At 29.3% G+C, this 21,925-nt stretch overlaps 1 protein-coding gene across 4 annotated transcripts in view; it reads right to left on the bottom strand.

The window, feature by feature from the left end:
• LOC129975255 (ras-related protein Rab-37-like) overlaps nucleotides 1–20,836 on the bottom strand; it is a 356,952-nt gene extending 336,116 nt beyond the window's left edge. For 3 of the 4 annotated variants that reach the window (XM_056088302.1, XM_056088299.1, XM_056088303.1), the window contains exon 1: nucleotides 20,601–20,836. In XM_056088302.1, the coding sequence (XP_055944277.1) occupies nucleotides 20,601–20,729 (129 nt within the window). In that variant the 5' untranslated portion in view covers nucleotides 20,730–20,836. Of the gene's footprint in view, nucleotides 1–15,034; nucleotides 15,164–20,600 lie in introns of those variants that run through there. The other variant, XM_056088301.1, reaches the window with a different exon arrangement.
• Between the last annotated feature and the right edge of the window lie 1,089 nt (nucleotides 20,837–21,925).

Below are 21,925 nucleotides of genomic sequence, written 5' to 3'. Positions count from 1 at the left end.
AGTTATATTAACGTCACGTTTTTAAAGCAACTAGGGCTATTTTGGGATGGACCTCGTAATTTTAAACCGCGGTCAGATGACGAGGACGACACCTGACATGGCACCTCTGCCTCTCTCCTAGCTTCCACACCAGACCCCAACGGTTTTAGCGTGCACCACATCCACTCACACGACGGTTCTTCGGTGGAATCATGTCTCGAACCAGAGGCCCACCGGTTCCAAGGCCGAAATCTTCCCACCAGACCACCGCAGCTCCCGAATGGAAGAGAGAAACATTGCAATAGGTAGTCTTTCTATAGGAATCTATCTAAAATGTCCTCTTATCAGGATGTGATCTGTACTAAATTCACGATTATATTGTGTGAATTTTGCAGGTCTGAAAACAATATTTCTTACAAAATCATTTTTGAATTAATTTTTACACTTCCGCTTTAATTAATAAATTCACATGTGATTTAATTATTAAGGCTATGATGATTTTCATTAAAATATTACCAAATTTATGTTACTCGTGTAGATTAAATTTAATGATCTGGGATTATCAAAATGTCATTAAAGTGTCAAAGAAATTAGTTGAAAGAAAAATTTCTAAATAAGTAGAAAATCCAGATGATCTGCAACCCTAATTAGCTCAACTAATCAACCCTTTGTTTGCACAACGTCGAATTCTAATTACTGCAGTTAATTTCTTTCTCAACGGATTAAGGCGATAGTCGAGACTTAAAAATGTGACATGCTTTGGTGATGACAAAATTTTTTGACACTAATTACCTTGTATCTCTATCGTAGGTCGCCGCTTGCGCATTAGATAGAGAATGGGCAGCATTTAAAACTATGCGATGCTAATGAATAAAAGCAATCTTCAGTTTAAGCCACTAAGTAGAGGCTTCTAGAAGTTAGAGATATATTTATATTTTAATTTGTTTTATTTTACATTTCAATTTATTTCATTCTGGGATATTTTTCAATCTTGTCTACATATGAACTGGTCATTTAAATAAAATAAATCACGAATGCACTTAATTTAACATGTTATTCGAAAAATCTGTTATATTAAGTATTCATTTTACAGTTTATCTATTATATATATATAAGAATTATTTGTTTTAAGTTATAAGGTTAAAAATATGTTAAATAAAATAAAGTGATAAGTCATTTATTTCCAAAATTAAATCCAGCAACGTTTATTTTTATCAATGGAATACCTGATTTTTATAATCAAGATCAAAATTGATAGTAATATGATGCAACAATAATATTGCGTTCTGTGATTTTAATAGTCATTATTCGATCAGACGTGGGATTTCACAATAAGATGCGCTTTAAAAATTATTTATCGAGCTTGCATCCTAATATGACCTCTTCTAAAGTAGTATGCATTCAAACATCTGTTCAATCAAGTTTCTTAGACAAATACTAAAATTAAGTTCTCACTTCGTATCTGGGAAATTTGAATAATCATCGTTAAGACAAGATTAGGAAATTGAGGGTGAAATCCTAACAATTGCAGGTCACGGCCAAGCTCTTTTCGCAGAAGATAAGTCCTGTCATTAGAGTGGAAGCAACTCAATCCAGCAACATTATTATATACATCAGACATATGAGAAGCTGCTTAATTGTTTGGCAACCTCTCATCTCCATACCCACAGTGTTCTCCAAAAGGGAGGTTATTGTTAAATATGAAAAAAGCAGAATCCTCGTTATTCAAGTTAAAAATTTTAAAAATGAAATTATGGAAATTTTATTTTAATTTGTTTCAACAACGTGTTGCATGCGATCCCGGAGCTGCAATTATAAAAGAAATCAAAGTATTTTTCGGAAAAATTTAGTAATGTTTAAATAAACACACACATACCTATTTAATCACACACACACACACGTTTTAAGATTAATCAAAATCAATTCAAGTCTCTTTTCTTTACTTTTGAAGGATGAATATGGAAAAAAATAAATTTTTTTCATTTTATTATAAATAAAAAAAAGAATAAAAAATGTTCTATTCTATGTTCTACAAATGGATTATATGATGATCATTAACTAACTTTTGAATTGAATAAAACTGATTTCGGTAAAATCTATATTTTTTATCTTATCGATGGAAAATAAAAACACTTAACATACGCCTATCTGTAATTTATTTCAAACTGAATAATTATTGTTTATTAACAATAACGTTTAAACGTTTATTGAAATATTCATACTATTTTTTCACTTTCTCGTGTACGAAGTGCAGAGTATATTGGAATCGTTCGAAAATTCGAATTCGAGATTTTGATGAATCACCACGTTTCAGACCTCTTCGAGTTCCAAAAGCATATTTTTGGCATTATTATCTCTACTCGTTTGTCTTTCTGTCTATGACAAAGATAACTCAAAAACCCTTTGAGCAAAATAGATGAAATTTGGTATTCTGTCTTTACACCAGATTTGTAGATTTCTATCAAATTCCGAGCAAACTCTGTTCAGAGAAAGTCTGTCTGTCCGGTTATTCGAACTACAAAACGAAGAGAGCTAAATGAATAAAATTCGATACACAGATTTAGCATCGATAATGTAGACACTGGTAAAATTTGAGCCAAGACCAATGAGGGGTTGACCGTCTGTCCATCTGTACTTTCAGAAACATGTAAGCGCGATAACTCAAAAACGCAATGATTTAAACATATCAAATCTAGTTATTTTTTTAATACATGAGTAGTTTTGTGACAAATTTTTATTTTAACCAATTGGGAAAATCTTGATCAAAACACAAATTTGATTTTCGGCTATTATTAATCACATGTCAGGGATACATCGCCAAAAAAGTTGCCAAGAATCACACTATAGATTTAGTAAATATGCTAAATTCCCAGGTTAACATTTTTTAACTCCTGGACTCCAACAACATGCAAAGGTTGGCACCTTCATTAGAGAGTTTGTGAGAAAGTATTGGGGAAATCATTCCCGCTTATCTTTTTAAAAGCTTGTTGCCCAATGCGACACGTCGATTTTAAAGACAGCAGGTGTTTCACTCATTTCGGCGGTGTTGTTTCACTCATTTGAGCATGGTTGTTCTTCTTTTGTTCTATCTGTGAGATGTGTGAATGTGCCCTCCTGTAAAAAAGGGTTGTGCAAGCGAATGAGTGATGCGTGAGTAGCTAAGTCGTACTGTTGGCCCTAGTTGACTTAACTGAAAAAAAACAAGAGACGCCCCCCCCCATCAACTTAAAATTGCTGTCTTCGTAACATAAGAAACAACTACAACAAAAAGATCACTATAGCCCAGAGGAAAGAATGTGAAAGCCATCACAATTCCCAGAAGTGGAAAAAGAAATCCCAGGAATGCTATTTTTTAAAGCTTGTTGGAACTGCAGGATCATTCATTTCGTTACTTCAAAACTGAAAACATTAAACAATATAGTGAATACACAAAACGACAATTGCTTTTGAATAGATGATTGGGGACCAGAGGATTTTCATAATATAAATAGAGTGCTAACATTGATCGCTAAGATATTACATGGCGTTCAATGCCTATCTACCTAAGTGAAAAACATTAGTACATTAGCTTTTAATTATCAAATTCAAAAATTATTATAAACCTATAAGAAAAGTATTTTTCCATAAGACTATATGTTGATTTTTAAGAAGAATTTTGTTTGAAGAACTCGCTCTTACACAATCTTTCAACAATCTTACAATCAACAATCTTTCTCATGCCACAAAATACAGAATTTTGATATTTTATTATACAGTTAAATCAAAGAAAAATGAATTTAATAAAATCACTTTAATCAGATTAATTCGATTGAATTGATTTTGTTTTTAGAAAAATTTTGTAGATGCTACAAAGAAGGCAAATTTGTGATTACGTCAGTTTATTTTTTCACGAAAGGGCATGATTTTCACATGGTGTTCAAAGGTGGAAAGCGTCTGTTCGCACCAGAATACAAGAGGAAAGTGGAAGAAATTTTTCCCTTTGGGTTATGAGATTCTTTTAGAGATTTCTCTGAGTCATGTTTATTCAAGAAAAGGAATCTTAAATATATATCTATTACGGACCATCTGAATAATCAGTCATTATTAATAATAACTACTTCTTTCTTTCAAAGTGAGAAATATCACAAATTATTCACTTTAACCGGTTATTATTGGTAATTTCCAATGAAGTTTGGCTAGTGTGATTAAACGGTTTATATAGGATCGGGACTTGGGTGTGCCTTTTTGTATAAGTTTTTAAAACTTGCTATGAAGTTTTTCTATGATATTTTTTATAACTTCATTTTCTTTATTTTATAATTAATTAGTTTTTTTTTCTTTTTTTTTGGGGGGGGGATAAGTTATTGAACAATCCCAATATATATCTTTTGAAGGTGGGGGAAGATGTTTTGAATCATTTAACGGATGGATTTAATGGCGGATATAGTAGATAATAATTTTTTTTGGGGGGGGGATTAATCAATGGTCCTTCTAATTTTTTCCAGAGGTACCACGACCCCTGGATTTTAGAGGTCCGCGGTATCGAGGTGCCGAAATACCATGAAGATTTCAGGGGAGGGGGCTTATAAAATAAAATTGGGAGCCTAACTTGTAAAATAAACAATCAACTGATAGTGTCTAGCTGTTCCCAACACATAAAAAAACGCGAAAAATTGGTGTTTACCAAACTTTATTGGTTATTTTCCAGAGGTACTGGTTATTAATAACCAGTTAATGTGATAAATGTTCATAAATTATTCACTTTAACCGGCTTATTTGGTTATAATTAATAATGATCGGTTAGTATTATTAATAACCGATTGTTCACATTGACCGTAACATATCTATAAGTTGTATGCCGTAGAAATTAGAGCCCTCTCGCTCTGAGTATGAAAATGCAGATTTCACAATTTTGTGCAACTCGTATTAGAAGTAATTAAATAAAAAAGTGGGATTTTATCAGGATATAAGAGAAGATTTTAGAATAAAATAAAATGGGTTAATTTAAGGTTAAAAAAATGGGAAATAAATTAGGATATAAATTAAAGTAAGATATATCCTTACATATATTTGAAAACATTATCATTCGTCATACAAATTAGAAAATATTCTAAAACTGGCAAATAAAATTCTTTCCATGTTTAGAAGTGCTTACTGATGCGAGCAATTTTTTCTTTTAAACCACTGAAAGAAAGTATATCTCCTATTAGATCCAAAACTACTGAAATCCATCTTGGATCAGTTCCGAAATTAATCCTTGTGGGAAAAAATCCCTCGAAGTAGGGAAAATTGTAAAAAGAAGAAAAACTGAATATATCAGAAACATAATATTGCCAGGAAACAAGGTTAGGCAAAGAATTGTCCTTGTCCTTTGTTTATATAGCATTTGTGAAATAAACCGACATTTCTATAAAAAAAAAGGATTTCTTTTTTTACTTTATCGCTGACATAACCTTAATCTTTACGTTATCTGGTCTCTGTAGCCTCTGAGTTGAATGCTCTTGTTTTACATAAATAAGAAGTATGGAGGAATATATAATCAGCTGGTTGATTAGTGTCACTGGGGGTGTTTTTTCTTTGAACTGGCACTATTCAAAGCCACCTGTGGCTCGATCTAACAACCGAAACAGCACCAAACTCGGTATGGATACTAATAATGATATGGGAAGTAGAATTCCGGGAAGAAATTTAGCGCTGCACAAAGTAAAATGTTGTAACAAAAAAAAATTATAATAAGCTTAAATGAAATATTAATCTTGTATCGCACTTATTAAGGTAATGAAGCTTCACTAGTAATGTACATTCTGGTAACATGAGTTGAATATTCACTTGAATTAATTTACTTCAATTAAGAATATTTTTTGGTTCTGTTTACATATTTTTATAGCCCTGCCGCTGCAGTAGCATACAAAAGTATAAATTAGCAGTTTGCTTTTATACCCGTATTTGATGCTAAGTCTCTGTTTGATAAACAACAGAAGCACCAAAAATAGTATTGGAACTGTTTTTTTTTCACTGAATCCTACTTTCCATGTCATTAGGAATCTCCATGCATATTTTTATGCATTTCGGTTGTTAGATTGGTTGCTAAATCGGAATTTTTAATGAAAATCCGGAATTACTATTATATTTTTTTACCAGCCTTTTAGATGAATTTTATATACTAATATATAGACTTCATAAGTGAACCCTTTATTCGGTGCATGATATCCTAGAAAAGGATCTTACGGCAGGAAACAACCACCTTCAATTCAATCTTTTGTTAGATAAAGCAACAGATAAAACTGAATAAGGCCAATTAAAAAAATCACCCGGTAAATAGATTAGTTTAGTAGAAAAGTGATTTTCTAACCTTTCAAAGTTACAAAAGTTGTATCAACCCGAACATAGAAGGAAACAGATTCTTTAGATACAACATCTGTATCGACAACTGTACCCGCAACCAAAGACAGCAAATCTTTTGTTGGGTATTTTTTTTTCTCGCTCGGCCAACAAATTTTTCTTTTAATTACAAAAAAATGTGTAATAAAAATACTATTATAATTTCAAAGATTTCAATCATAAATTTTCGGATTTATTGATTTTGTCAGTACACAGCTAAAAATGACTTAGTCAAAAGAAAAGAAAAAGTAAATTAATGTAGTCTTTTGTTTTGCAATAACATCTCTGTACCAGGGAAAATCACGCGCGTGAAGATATCATCAAATAATTTGTGCTATATATTTCTATTCAGTGAGACTGGTACTAGAGAGACTATACATTGAGACTCTCCTTAATCAGTGAACCAAAACTTTCTCGTATATTCTCTAAAAAAGATGAATTTATCTTTTAGACGTGTTTTCCCCAAATGATTGAAGCCAAAATTTTACTTAGAACTACATTTGCAGTCATAAAATTCCATACCAAATTTAACATTTGCTTTTATGACTTATCACGCTTACACGTTTCTGAAACCGACAGACCGACAGACATCCAATTCCTTTTTGGATTTGGCTCCAACACATGAAGCCCCCTGGCGGCACCTCGAAATGAGGATGAGATTTTTCTGGTATGGTGGTTGGCTCTCACCATCCTGATGGGTACATAAATAAGTGGAGGATCCGGCTCCTCCCAGCGATGACGGGACTTACTTCCTTCGGGAAGGGTTATACAGTGGCCGGTGATGGCCCTTAGGATTCAAAGCACAGTTCCCCAATGTTGCTGTTGCGGCGGTCCGGTCATTCAGTATTCTTTATCCATGTGCCTTTGGGAGGGTCGGAGAGTCAGTGGTATGACTTATGTATCTATAATATAGATATTAATCTGTGAACCGAATTTTATCCATCTAATTCTTTTTATTTTTTTAAAAAAAACTTCATTTAAAATTTGATAGAAATCTACAAATTTGGCATATATACGAAATTTCATCCAATTCAAAGTGTTTTTGAACTATATTTATTACAAATACATAGATAGAATGCCAAAGATGTATTTTCTAAACTCGGAGAGATCTGAAACGAGAAGATTCGTCAAAATGTCAAAGGCCCCCATGGGGAGGGGAGCACCTCAGATTTGAGAATGTGAAGCTTCCTGTATGCTGCTTGGTTCTTGCCACCCGAGTTGGTACAGAAATGATGGGAGTCGGCTACCTCCTACTTACTTCTAATGACGGGACATGCTTCTAACGGGAAGGGTTACACCGTAGTTGGTGTTGGCTTTTAGGATTCAACCCTCCAAAGCTGTCTCGCCTGTCCGGTCATTCAAATCAAATCCGTATGCCTTATGAATAGGCGGGATGGAGTAGCCTTGTGTGGTTACTCGATGCATTAGTCATAACTACACAAGCACGATTATCGAAACAGATATGCAATTGATATCAACTGATAATAAAATACCTCGATTAATCTTGAATCACTTAAGGGAACTAGAAATATTTTCACCTCCAAAAATTTGATTTTTTTTTCAATTTTAGTGTAATAAAATAGGAAGTATTTCACTAATTACAGAAATGGATAAATTTTATAGATTTGAAATGTCGAAAGTTTATAAATTATGTTTTAACAATGAATCTAATGTCATTTTAACATGTTTTATACAAATTTTGTTAGGCACAGAATGTATTATTTTCATTACAATCGATTGAAACCATATACACCATTTACAAACCACATGCTGTTAAACCTACTTTTCTATTTTATGCAATATATTAATCTTTAGTGACTATTTATCATGCAAAATATCATATTTTTTTAGAATAGCAAGTTACATAGCATTCCTTATTTTTATTATTTGCATATTTAAACTATTAAACCTGTGCTTATATATTCGATAAATTTTGGGGATGATTGTACTCAGAATTATTTTTTAGAGCACCAATTTGTGACTATGAACTAAAAATTATCGCATCACAATACATCTTCGATTTGATATTAAAAAATGAATACTATAAGAAACAAATATTTGTCTAGTGTTTTATAATTCAAATAAATCATTCTTTCGAAATGTCTTAATTATTTTTATCATTCTTTTGTTTACGGGTGAAAAAAAAATCCACTTTATTTAGAACTTAAATTTTTTTAATTTTTCGTTATCGTGAACGTTTTAATTCTCTCAAGGAAAATAAGGTTTTTATTTCTGTTTATTTTAGTCAATTGTCTTTGTTTCTGATTACAGTTCACCACGAGTAGCAAGAAAAAAAACTTGAAACGTGATGGATAGGCTGGAAGTCTATTTAACTGACGAAATACAAAGTAAATGTCTAGACTCATTTTTGAAAAGGGGAAGTTGTTGGTGCAATTCTTAGTGTACGGGTAGACTGCTGTCAAGAAATAAAAGCTGACTTCTCAGATATCATGTAGCACACCTGTTGAATTCTATTCAGATATTATAACGCATTTTCTTCTCAGATTAACTACAATTAAGTGAAATCTGTCTATATGTCTGGGCTTTCAGAAAAAGATTGCTTTTAAAGATCATAAACTGGCTTTTCAAGAAAGTAATTCATGCCCTACACCTAACGAATTTCTTTACTCATTATAAACTGATTTTTCAGGAGTAATTCATACACACCTATCTAATTACTTTACTCATTGTAAACTGGCTTTTCAAGAGTGCAATTCATGCACAACACCTAACTAATTACTTTACTGATTATAAACTGGCTTTTCAAGAGTAATTCATGCACAACATTTAACGAATTACTTTATTCATTATAAACTGGCTTTTAATGATTGTAATTCATGCACAACACCTAATTTCGTTACTCATTATAAACTGGCTTTTCAAGAGTAATTCATGCACAACATTTAACGAATTACTTTATTCATTATAAACTGGTTTTTCAAGAGTAATTCATGCACAACATTTAATGAATTACTTTATATTCATTATAAACTGGCTTTTCAAGAGTGTAATTCATGTACAATACCTAATGAATTACTTTACTCATTATAAACTGGCTTTTCATGAGTGTAATTTATGCACAACACCTAATGAATTACTTTACTCATTATATCAATTAAAACAGCATTTTATAGAAGATAAGCAAACGAAAATAGTAATTATAAAGTCCGTCTTATAGATGCTAACTGTTAGCTGTAAAAAAAGAAAATCAAAAACTATTAAATAAACCGCTTATCTAAAGAATCTCATATGAAAGTTCAGTTAAAAAAATAATAGCTCCCCCTCCCCCCCAAAAAAATCCTTTTTTGAACTTGTTCTCCTTTTCACGCTACTAATCCAAATACAATTAGAAATTAAAAACTGAAATCATTTCGAGTAAACGTGATACATTTAATATATGTCTCTCCAATTTATGCAATCTTATGAGCATATTTCATTTGGGTCTCTTCATGTGTAAAATAATTATCTTTATTTACTTTCTTGTATACTTAGTATAGAGAAAGTATAGTAATCGTCTAAAAATTTGAGCTCAAGGTTTTAATAAATCTCCATTTTTTAGACCTCCTTGAGTTAGAAAAACATATTTTTGGAAAATGTCTGTCAGTCTGTCTGTCTATCTGTGACAAAGATAGTTAAAATATGCTTTAAGTAAGACGGATGAAAGTTGGCGCATACCAAATTTGCAGATTTCTATCAAAGTTTGAGCAAAATCCATTCAGAAGAAGTCTGTCTGTCCGACTGTTCGACTATAATTTAACACGATAACTACAAAACGAAGAGAGTTAGATGGATAAAATTCGGTACACAGCTTTAACATCTAAAGTGTTGATATCTATAAAAGTTTGAACCAAATCCAACAAGGGTTTGGCCGTCTGTCGGTCTCCACTTTGAGAAACATGTGAAACACGATAACTAAAAAACGCAATGAGTCAAATATGTCAAATTTGGTATGGAATTTTATGATTACAAGTGTAGTTTTGTGCTAAATTTTTGTTTAACCCTTTCTAGGGCCGTGGGAAGTATGCTTCCCAGCAAATTTATCAATCTTTGTATGAAATTATGTAGGTTGGCATCAGTTCTGACAAACTTTTTTAGACAGACAGAAACGTAGATGCTTCAGTTCTTTATCTCACACAAAATGACGTGTCATGATTTGTTACTTAATTTTTAATGAACCAAATTAATTCATTAATCAAATTAAATTTATCTAATAAGCTAAATGAATCCCTTTTCTTATTCTAATTTCAAGCCTAAAAATATTTTAACATAATATGACTAAAAAAATGGCCCTTTAAAGGGTTAAATCATTTGAGAAAAACGTGTCTAAAATGCAACTTCGATTTTCATTTATTATTAACAGCATGCCAGGAATGAATCGCCAAAAAATTTCGCTAAGGATTACAGAGTGGATTAAAAGAAAATGCTAAATTCGCTCCAAAGTTTAATATTTCGCAGCTATTAAACTTAATGCCATCCAAAGCATCCTTAGGGATAACACCTTTACCAGTGAGTATGCGAGAAAGTTTTGGGAAGACCACTCACTCTGGTTTACTTTGAAATAAATGCTACCTTTCCATTCATAATTTCCTTCGTATGTATTTCTAACTATTATATTAGGATTTCGATAAAATTTATTTCGACTTTTTCACTAAGACTTAAATTTTCTCATTTCTGTTCAACGAGGTTTTATATTTACATTAACATCATTCGTGTCCATTAGCAATATGAAAGACTACTCTTAATTTTATTCACCTTTCTGTAAAAAGTCTAAAAAAGTTAGAAAAAATATTATTTCAATTATCACTATTATTACTCTTTTTTATATGTAATTAATAATATTTACTGTAGTGTGTAGAAAATTTTTTTATGTTTAACCAAAAGTGTTCAGATTGCAAAATATGTCATTTAGAGGCCCCTGCCGTTAAAATCATTGGACATCAAATTAAGTGCCTTTAAATTTTAGAACATTATTCTAACAACATTGCTAATTAATTATCTTTTGCAGTTTTATATTCTATTAGTTTATTATTCTAAATGATATATAACATTGCTCCATTGTATAATTAAATAGCAATAGCACTTTTAAATTTGAACTTTCATATTTTTTTTATACCTGAGAGTCTTTATACTGAAATCAACTCCCATGAAAGTGATAGAAAATACACTTTTTTGTTTTTCATTTTGTCAGTGTCATTAAACTGTCCTTTAATTATGTAAATTGATTATCATTTAATTTTTTTTTTCACTTCATAGAGACTAAGTTAAAGTCTATAAAAAATATTCATTTTGGAAGTTTGAGCGAGGAAAAGAGATCCGAGACTTGCGCTCTCAAACCTGCTCCCGCCCTCGCCCCCCTCCAATTTGACAATAACGTATAATATGCAATACTATGCAGAGTATTACATATTATACGAAGTGCATAGTTATATTTTTCACATAACATAACCGGAATTTACACCATTGTACAGTTTTATCGAATAATGTAGAGCTTCTTAAACTTTTTTCGAACAGCTATTTAACTAAAATATTTCACAGCCACCCGAAGAATGGAAAATATTTTTTAACGAACGTTAATTGAGGATTATTAAAATGATATTCAAAAAAATTTAATTCCTTGAAATATGCTTACTTTTTAAATTTTATTTTACTTACTGTCAGAATTTTCAACAAAATATTATTTTTCTGTTCCATTTCATTTATCTCTAAGTTCCACATTTTCAGAATTCTTTATTTCTATCTAACATGTCTGGTGAGAATACTGGTGGTAGCGGTGATAGCAGAGCATCATCTTCAGCGCTGTTACAAATTTAAATCCACCAAGCTTATTAACACCTTAACTCTTTTATTTTCTTTACTATCTAATAAGCTAACACCTTCTATTTTGGGAATATTTTCTTATTTTGATTCAAATATTTTCTTATTTTGATGCAAATGGAAATCCATTGAATGCTTGACTTATTTTCAACTTGATTTATCTTACCCTTATCTTGACTTATCACTTTAGATGTAAGTATAAGAAAATGTTAGAAGTTTTGTTTAATTACAATTAGATTTTTTTTGTATATTCGAAGTAATTTTAATAATGAATTATAATCGTTACGAATGGTTTTATTTTATTCTTACAACTATCAAAATTCTATAAATCGATGCACGTATGGCACTCGGGCAAAACAGTTAAGCGGTTAAATTCTTGAAGCTTAAACGTCTGTTCTCTGATGTGGTATGATATGGTATGACATGGTGTAAAAATCTAAAGGGAAGATGTTGACTCAGATCTCGCTCTTACTATCCGATTGCGGTTTAAAGTTATGAATTCTTTAATGATTACAACTTACAAAGTCCACTTCTTACACAAGAATATAAATAATTTAAGTAACATATCTCCTTTTTCTCGGAAATTCATCATGTTGCCAATTCAGATTAATTATTTTACATGCTAAAGCAAAGAATATTAGTTCAGTCACCAATTATACCATTATACCATTATTAATTAATTATACCATTATACCATTAATTATACCATTTGTATCCTTAGAGGAATGTGAAATTTTAAAAGCAAAAGGAATATAAAAAAGAAAAGAAAAATAAAAGCAGAAAATTTGATATTAGATGACAAAAAGAAAATATATTATTTCTATGAATAAATAAGAAATATTTCCTCCTTAAAAGAAAGTTTATATGTTTTTAGAAAAAAGATGCTTGACTCAAATCTATAAATTGAATTTAGTCTCTTGTCGTTTTTATATCCTAGTTTTTGTCTACCAGCAAAATGAAAGGCAATATTTTGTTGAGTAAGCCATTAATAATAAATTATCTAGAAAAGTTTCAATTAAAATTTTATGTAATAATAATTTCGGAGAACCAGCTGAAACCAAAAGTCTGAAAACCAAGTCTCTTTTCAAAATTCCTTTTGCAAAATCCTGAAATGCCTGATTTAATTTCAAATAATTCGTTTTAAATACATAATTAAAATAAAAAGAATTATTTTGATAAATTTTATTAAAATCTCATTTCTTTTTCCATTTACTATTTCGCAAAATTACTTCCTTTTCTTGCTTTTCAGGATTCTTTATAAAGAATTATTGTCCGTGGAAATTTTCCCTTTTGGAAGTTTAATTTATAAGAATTTATATTTTCAGATTTTTTTTTTCATTGCTCTAAAATTGTCAAAATAAATTTTTTATTTCACTCTGTCTGTGTTCAGTAGTCAATTAGAAGCAAACAACGCTCAAAGTTCCCCAATCAAAGGACTTTCAAAGTTCCTTTGAAAGTCCAAAAAAATTAATTGTTCCATATATTTCGATAAAAATAATAACGCTAAATTATTAGATGATAGTGGAAATTCAATTAGATTTTCTCGAATTTCCGCAAACAAAAAGTATGATCACGCTTTTATATTTTGCAGAATCTTAATGCTTTTTGTCATTTGTGAATAATATGTTTGTATTAAAATAAAATTTAATTAAAATACTGAACGATGTTTAACATATTTAGAATTTCTGATTTGTGAATTGTATGTTTGCAGTGCTTATGTTTACAATTATTAACGGAATTGTCAGTTCTATTATCCAGTTCAAATTTAAATGGAAACATAATTTTCAATTAAATCCTCTTCTTTATTCTCCCACCAAAACCACGAATTAGGAAATTAAGAATTTAAATTAAATTCTCTTCTATATTCGATCACCAAAAATACAAATAAAGAATTTAAATAGCAACAGAGTTTTAAACTAAATTCACTTCTTTATTCGTCCAACAAAGTCACGAATTAAGAAATTCAGAATTTAAATTAAATTCTCTTTCATATTCTATCATCAAAGATATCAATTAAGAATTTAATTTGAAACATAGTTTTAAATTAAATCCTCTTCTTTATTCGTTCATCAAAAACACCAATTAAGGAAATAATAATTTAAATCAAACATAGTTTTAAATTAAATACTCTTTTATATTCGTTCACCAAAGATATCAATAAAAATTTAACTTGAAACATAGTTTTAAATTAAATTCTCGTCTTTATTCACCCATCAAGGACACTAATTAAAAAAATAAGAATTGAAATTGAAACTTAATGTTTAATCAAATTCTCTTGTATATTCATCCACAAAGGCACATATTAAGAATTTAACTTGAAACATAGATTTAAGTTAATTTATCTTCTTTGTTCGTCCACCTAAGACACAATTAAACTTAACTTTATACTAAAATACTTCAAAAAGAAATTAGAATACATCTTATTATTAAATATTATTTGCAATACATTTTTTTCAAAAAGTTTAAATAAAATAATTTTTGTTTTTAGCTTTTAATATCACTTCAACTTTAATTTACAACCAAATTTCATATTCCGTTTGCTTCTTACATTTTATGTATCCCTGATAGTTATCAAATGGAACATTTTTTTATAAATAACCTTAATCATTACCTTAAAAATCGTCAACTAAGTACACTCATTAATGATGAATATCTCATTGTAATCTTCATGAAAAAATTCTATACATTTAAATATCAAACACATAATAAATTATATCTAACTAAAGACTTCTTATCTTTCAATTTAGGTAACAATCCCAAGGAGCAATCTCATCGGGATAACGTGGCCGTAAAGATAGCATAAGATAAAATAAACAAACGACGTAAATAATGTGTATACTGAAACCAATCAGAAGAAAATGGAATGATAATATTGACAAACCTTTCGTATCCTTTGCTCCTTGTTGAAGATCTCATTCATTTTCGGTGCGATTTTTCACTTTTAGCATTTTAAAACTGGGCAGGAAGACTTTAAGTTGTGAAATGTAAGAATACGAAACGCATTGTTTGCACTTCTGCTGTGCATGAATCACGAGGAATGTGGTTATAAACACTTTTATGGCTTGTTCGTCATAGAAACTTAAACAAAGTCATTTCTTAAATGAATATAACTGGGACAGTCGAACTCGGTAAGGGAAGTGACGTACAATGGCTCTGCATACTACTCCATCCACGTTTTCTAACGAAAAGTTACAAACCGTTTTCTTATAAATCAGTATAGTTTCTATAATTTTTAGTATTCGTTAAAAAAAAAAAAAAAACTCGTAAACACACACGCATTACCATCGAGACAGATTAAGCCGGAAGCGTGGGAAGGAGTTGAAATCAAAAAGGGTGGTTCTTTTTCTAATTAACAAATAAATAAGTTTGTAAAAATTACAAATCCTAAGACTAATAAAATAATAGGTTAATATTAATATTCTAATAAGCATGATTGGTCAGGTTAAGTTTCTTTACGTTTACATAATTATTAATAAAAATATTTATAAAATAGAAAATTCGTTTCAAAAGTATTGCGAACAAACACTGATGTCGGGCATTCTGCAGTCAAAAAAGATAAATAAAAACAAATATATGTAAGGTGACTACACTTACGGTCTAAAAGGAATTTCTAAATCATTAGAGGTAGTTCTAATCATCTAGAGGAATTTCTAAATCATAGTTCCAATTGGAACCAGAGGGAATAAAATTCCCCCCAAAAATTCTCGGCATAATCTCTCTAGTAAAGATGTTATAACAGAAAACGCCTTGTATAGCATTGGCTTCTCAAAGGCACTACTACTCCAAAGGTAACCAAATAGTAACCTTTGGCTTGAATTTAATCATCTTTATTGAATATATAGTTTTATCTTTGACGAGTTTTTTGGTGATTAATCCATGGCATGAGGTTAATAGTATGTGAAAATCGAATTTGTGTTTTAGTCGCATTTTTTCCTAACCAATTGAAACCAAAATTTATCATAAAACTACATTTTTAGTCACAAAATCACATATCAAATTTGATATACTAAAATAATTGAGTTTTTGAGTTTCCGTGTTTACATGTTTCTGACAGAGAGTTAACTCTTTCTTGGATTTGGTTCAAAATTTTATTCATGTCTACACTGTAGTTATTAACCCCTTGCCTGTCGGGGGCGTATGTATACATCTCCTTAAGTCAATGTATTAACTGCCTCTGGCGTATATATACGTCTCGCAACTACATACGTATATATACGTGGCACTGGGGACCGAATCTCGCAAGTTATCCTCCGCAGGTAAGGGGTTAAATCTGTGTACTGAATTTTATCTCTATAGCTCTTTCGCTTTGTAGTTATCGTGTTAAATTATATTCGAAAAATCAGTCTGGCAGAATTCCTATGAGCGGATTTTGATCAAAATTTAGTTGAAATTTACAAATTTTGTCTTAAAGACTGCATACGAAATTTCACCCGTCTTGCTCAAAGCGTTTTCGAATCACCTTTGGAACAGACAAGCAGGCACCAAAAATGGATTTTCGAACTCGGGGGTGATCTGAGACGTGGAGATTCATCAAAATCTCGAGTTCGAATTTTTTGACAATTATATTTTTTTCTATACTCAGTACACGAAAAAATAAAAAAGGGCAAATATAAGACTAATTATAAGGCAATTATTAGGCTTTGAGAACATAGAACTTTGTACAGAAACAACATTGTTATATCCTGATTTACTGCAATAAGTCCACACCTCAAGTGAATAAATTAATAAGGATCTTTGGGTACTCTCTCTAAAAGTACCGCAAAACTGGTTTCTGAACCATTAGAGACAAGAATATACTTCCAGTTGAAAAAATGCTCTAAATGAAATAAATATATTATATATTGCTTGAACCTATCAATGCAATGGCGATAAAAACCTAAATTGTTTTACAGTTTCTTCATCTCAATAATCGTTTTTTATTTTTATAAAATATTCCTGACGCATTAACATTTTAAATGAAAAAAAAATTCTACTCTCCTGTGAACAAAATTGTCCAAAATATGGCACTTTAAATATCAACGTTTAAAGCCAATCAATGATCGCCTTAAAAATGCGCTGTATGTTGATTGGCGGATGTAGTCACCACAATAATCCAAAATTGTTTTAAATAGTGACAGCAAAAGTGGTTTTAATTGAGTGAGCAATTAATAATTGTATACAATATTCATAATAACTACTTATTTAATTTCAGTTAAATATGTATTCGTGGAATGAGAAAAAAAAATTCAATACTTGGAATAAAAATCACTAACTCTGCCATTTTTGGATGGAATTAAAAAAAAGAAACGGTAAAAATTTCGAAAACATATAAAACGGATAGAAAAAAAAACCCTAATCAAAAAGTTTGAATGCTAATGTTTTCTTAATATGTTTTTACATTATTAAGACATGTGCTTTTTATTCTGAGCGTTTTCAGATAAAATGCATCACTGAATTACTCCACGAGATTGTTAGGTTGCACGTTATTTAGATTAAAAATTCATCATCAGAAGAAAAAAGATAGTTTAAACACAGCGTTCACGCGATGCACTATCTACAATAAATCGATAAATAAATATAGCGTCCAGTAAATATAAAAGAAATGGCCTTGAATTATTTATGGCGAATATGAATTGCTTTTCTACGTAGCATACATCACAACTTATTTAACTGCGGATTCCGAACTCTGGAGACAGCGGCGAAATGGAGTGTAAGTACCAGTAATCATATTTTATTATATTATGGAGCAAAATTAATAAATAAGTAATTTAATAATAAAATTGCAATTGAACGTAGAGTATAAATGTATTTAATTAAAGTTTCTTTTTTTTATCATTTTTGCTTTATTTTATTTTATACTAATGAATAGAATGTTTATAATTTTATGGAATAAATTGTCGAGGTAACTTGTCATCAACAAGTTATTTTTACAATCAATTGTGAATAGCAAAAAAAAACTGATCGCCACGGAAGATTATTTGCCTATAAATTTAAAGTGATTATAAAATTTAAAAAAAATTACCGATATATGTACCTTTGGTAATTATACCATTCAAGAAAAATGGATGAAATTATGTATGCCGGTCTTTTAACGTAAGCATCGAGGAATAATGCCAGTAACAATAGCTGAGTTTCCACAATAACATAGCAACGTCTTTTTCTTTTGTTAAAATACAATTTCCATGTTTAAAAAACATAAATGGTTTTGGAAACACATCAAAGGTATGAAATTCCCATAAAACTCTTCAGCAATTAAAACTCCGCATTCTAACAGCTAATATTTTTGCCTTTGCTTTTTAATGTTATCACGAGGGCAACATTCCTGATTTAATGCAAAATATTTCAATTCCATTGTTTCCTTTATCATAAATTGTTCATTCGAAAAAAAATAGTCCACTGATTCACTTAAAAATGTTTCGAATGAAGATTATCATTTTTACAAAACTGCAAATTATTATTCTTGGAAGAAAATAATTGTAATTTTTAATTAATTAATCCCATGATGTCAGACTACGAGTGCGATTCATGCATCAAATTATCGTATTTTTAAAACTTATAATGTAAAATTTAAATATTCACATATTTTTTATTCAAAATAAGATCATTTGATTCAAAAGTTCGCAAATCTGTCGAACTCTTTTCTATCATAATCAGTTGAATCAATATGATGTTTTCAAAACAGGCGTCATTTACATAGTTAGTAGACTAAACAACACAGTTAACGGTTAATGGAGTAAAACGACGCAATGTTGATTTCTTCTTACCGTATATAATTACATGCTTATGTATAAAAATCATTTGATTTATAGGGGATTAGAGGGTGGGTAGTCTTATTGCTACAGAATACCCATGCGAACACTTTCCTAAAAATAATTTTTATTGCAATAACGTTGTATGAGTATTTAATACTGGTTATTGAACATATTTTCTTTGCACTCCGAAAAGTAATTCGATGCATAATTATTCACTTAATGCATGGACTTGTTTATTATACCAAAAAATAAACACATAGAGTTGTTTTGGATTTCCAGGAAAATGAATATACATATTTTTTAACATTCTGTAAGTATTTTTAACAATTAAAATTTAAAAATAAATAAATAAAATGTCAGAAATGATGCACCGTCTTGAATGGTGCTGGAAAGAAGACATTCGAGTGCGAAGTGTTAAAATACAGAAAACTTCATATCGCATTAAAACTGAGTATAAAAGATAAATTTAATTTTTATAACTTTTATTACTACCCTAAAGGAATTACTATTTACAACAATACTCTGTAACTAAGTATATATGCAATAAAAAAAAAATTTCATTATAAAAGAGATACTTTTTACCGCATGTTACTGAAGTGCCACCATTTAAATAAAATTAAAAACGGAAAATTTATCAGTTTTATAAGAGGGATATGCATAATTATTATTAAGTAGATAATTCCACAATCCAATAGCTGTAAAAGATTAGGGCAAATATACTATTTCCTAGAGAAAAGGGAAAAATTATTTGAACAGTCAAGAACGCAAACATTTAAAAATTGAGCATTAGAAATGAATATTTTCTTGATCATAGTATAAAATACAGATTCATTTTAAAATTGCTTAGCAATACAAATTTATTTTATGAAATATATTTTTACAAAATTCTATAAATTGTTATATTATTTTCAAAATGTTTAATAATATGAAATATTTACTTTATCTATAATCAACTAAAAAAATGTAAGAAAGAGATAATGATTTGCATTAGAAAATTATGTCAGCAGTTATAAAAAAGAAAATAATATAGAAAATTATATATTGTTAATTAAATTTTGGCATTTTCATTTAAAAATTATTTTTTTCACATTTATCAAACCAAATAATTAAAATTTTAGGAATTATTTTTCATATTCTAAACATAATAAAGTATAATGGCAATTAAATTAATATAAATTAAAATATTTTAAAAAAGCATATAGTTTATAAAATAAAAGAAATCTGATTATCCTGAAGTTCTGTATGTTTATTAAATTAAACAAGAAAAGAACACTTTAAAACTCTATTTACAAAATAAATTAAATAATTTCTTAGCATATAAATGAAAACTCATCTCGATAAACAACTACGATAACGATTACAACATTTATCAAATATAAATTTTAATTTCAATATGAAAAACTGATGTTTTAATGAAATATTCAAAATAATTTTTATTGTTTTATTTATTTATTTTTTCGTAATAGGTATCCACGCTTTATAGAAAAAAAATATCTCTTTTTGCGGTATTAAAAATAAAACATTTTCAAAATACTCAGACGATTAGTGAATTATTTCCAGATAATTTATTACACAAAAAAATTAGTGAAAAGTATTGCAAATTCAATAAAAAAACATCTGTGCATTCCTAATATTTACACATGCATCGAGCAAGGCCTAATCTAACAAACATGAGATTTATCAAGAGTTTGAAAAAAAATAAAATTATGCTCTTACCTTATGTATTTTCTCCTCTACTTCCGGTTCATAATACTCATTCAAAGATCGACATGAAGCTCTTAATGCATCTCTAGTTCCGGTTAAAGTCAACAATGTACGATCATCTGTTACTCCATAGTCGGCCATATTGAAAAATCAAATATCAGCTGATTGTCGTATTTGTAGAACACTTGTGATGGTTTTGAATTTTTAAGTAGCAGATGGGATTTTAAATGCAGTCGTTTATGAAGCAATTTCAAGCGAACAAACAAATAAAATTATTTAGAAAATTCGTTTTGTTCTTCTGTAAAGGAAATGATCGTTTAAAAATTATTTTTTATAATTTTCTTTTCATAAACTTATTTTATAAATTTTTTGGTTTCAATATTTTGATAGTTTATCAGTTTTATTTGTTTTAAGCTATAATTTACGCAATGATTTTATTTGGAAAAAATTTCAAAATAATAAATTTTTGAAACTAAAAGAGCTTTTTTTATTAAATGAATAGTATAACTGTTTCAATTAACTTTTCTTAAAACTACACAATTTATATCATCCCTCGTCATTTATTTTGATGAATTTCATAGCAAGAAAAGTTATTTATAAAAGTAAAAGTGGGAAAATTTTTGAATGGTTGATATACTTTCGCCGTTATTTCAATAGATACAAAAAGTGAAAATTCAAAATAATGCTATATTTAAAAACATAATCAAATCTTTATTTTATAAATAGAAATTTTTCAAACTTGAAAAGTAAATAATTTTGCTTTTTTCATATAGTACTTTATATATATATTTAGAATTTAAAATCTGTATGAATTCTGCAATAATAAAATAATCTCTGAAAAAAATAGTAGATAATTTATTCAGAATTTTTCTTTATATATCCTTCTATAGCGAATAAAGGATTTTTGGATGTTTTTAAGGTAATTTTTTATTTAGGAAATGTAGTTTTCTTATCGGAAAACACGTTTTAGAATACACTCAAACATTTAATTGTAATAATATTCCAAATTAAATTTCTTTGTTTATTTAACATGAAAATTAAAGCTGCAAAAAAACTAATAGTTTTACAAAATCGCAATTAAATCCTCTAAACCAATGCCGACAATCAAGAAGAGTCAGAAACTGCCACTTTCTTCATCGTTCCAAAACCACGACGCTATCAAAACAAAAAATTTTCACGCCAAGCGAAATCAAAACATTAGCTGAAATTGCCAAATAACAAGGTCGAATTGTTTTCCATTGAATTCACTAATTCAGATTCACTGAGCAAGCAATTATCACCTTTAGCCGTCACACAAGCACCACACACCTACATAGTAAACACCATCACGAAGAACT

Source organism: Argiope bruennichi, chromosome 7, assembly GCF_947563725.1.
Source record: "Argiope bruennichi chromosome 7, qqArgBrue1.1, whole genome shotgun sequence".
NCBI lineage: Eukaryota > Metazoa > Arthropoda > Arachnida > Araneae > Araneidae > Argiope > Argiope bruennichi.
The sequence above is the reverse complement of the archived record's forward strand: the minus strand, read 5'-3'. Positions and strand labels throughout refer to the sequence as shown.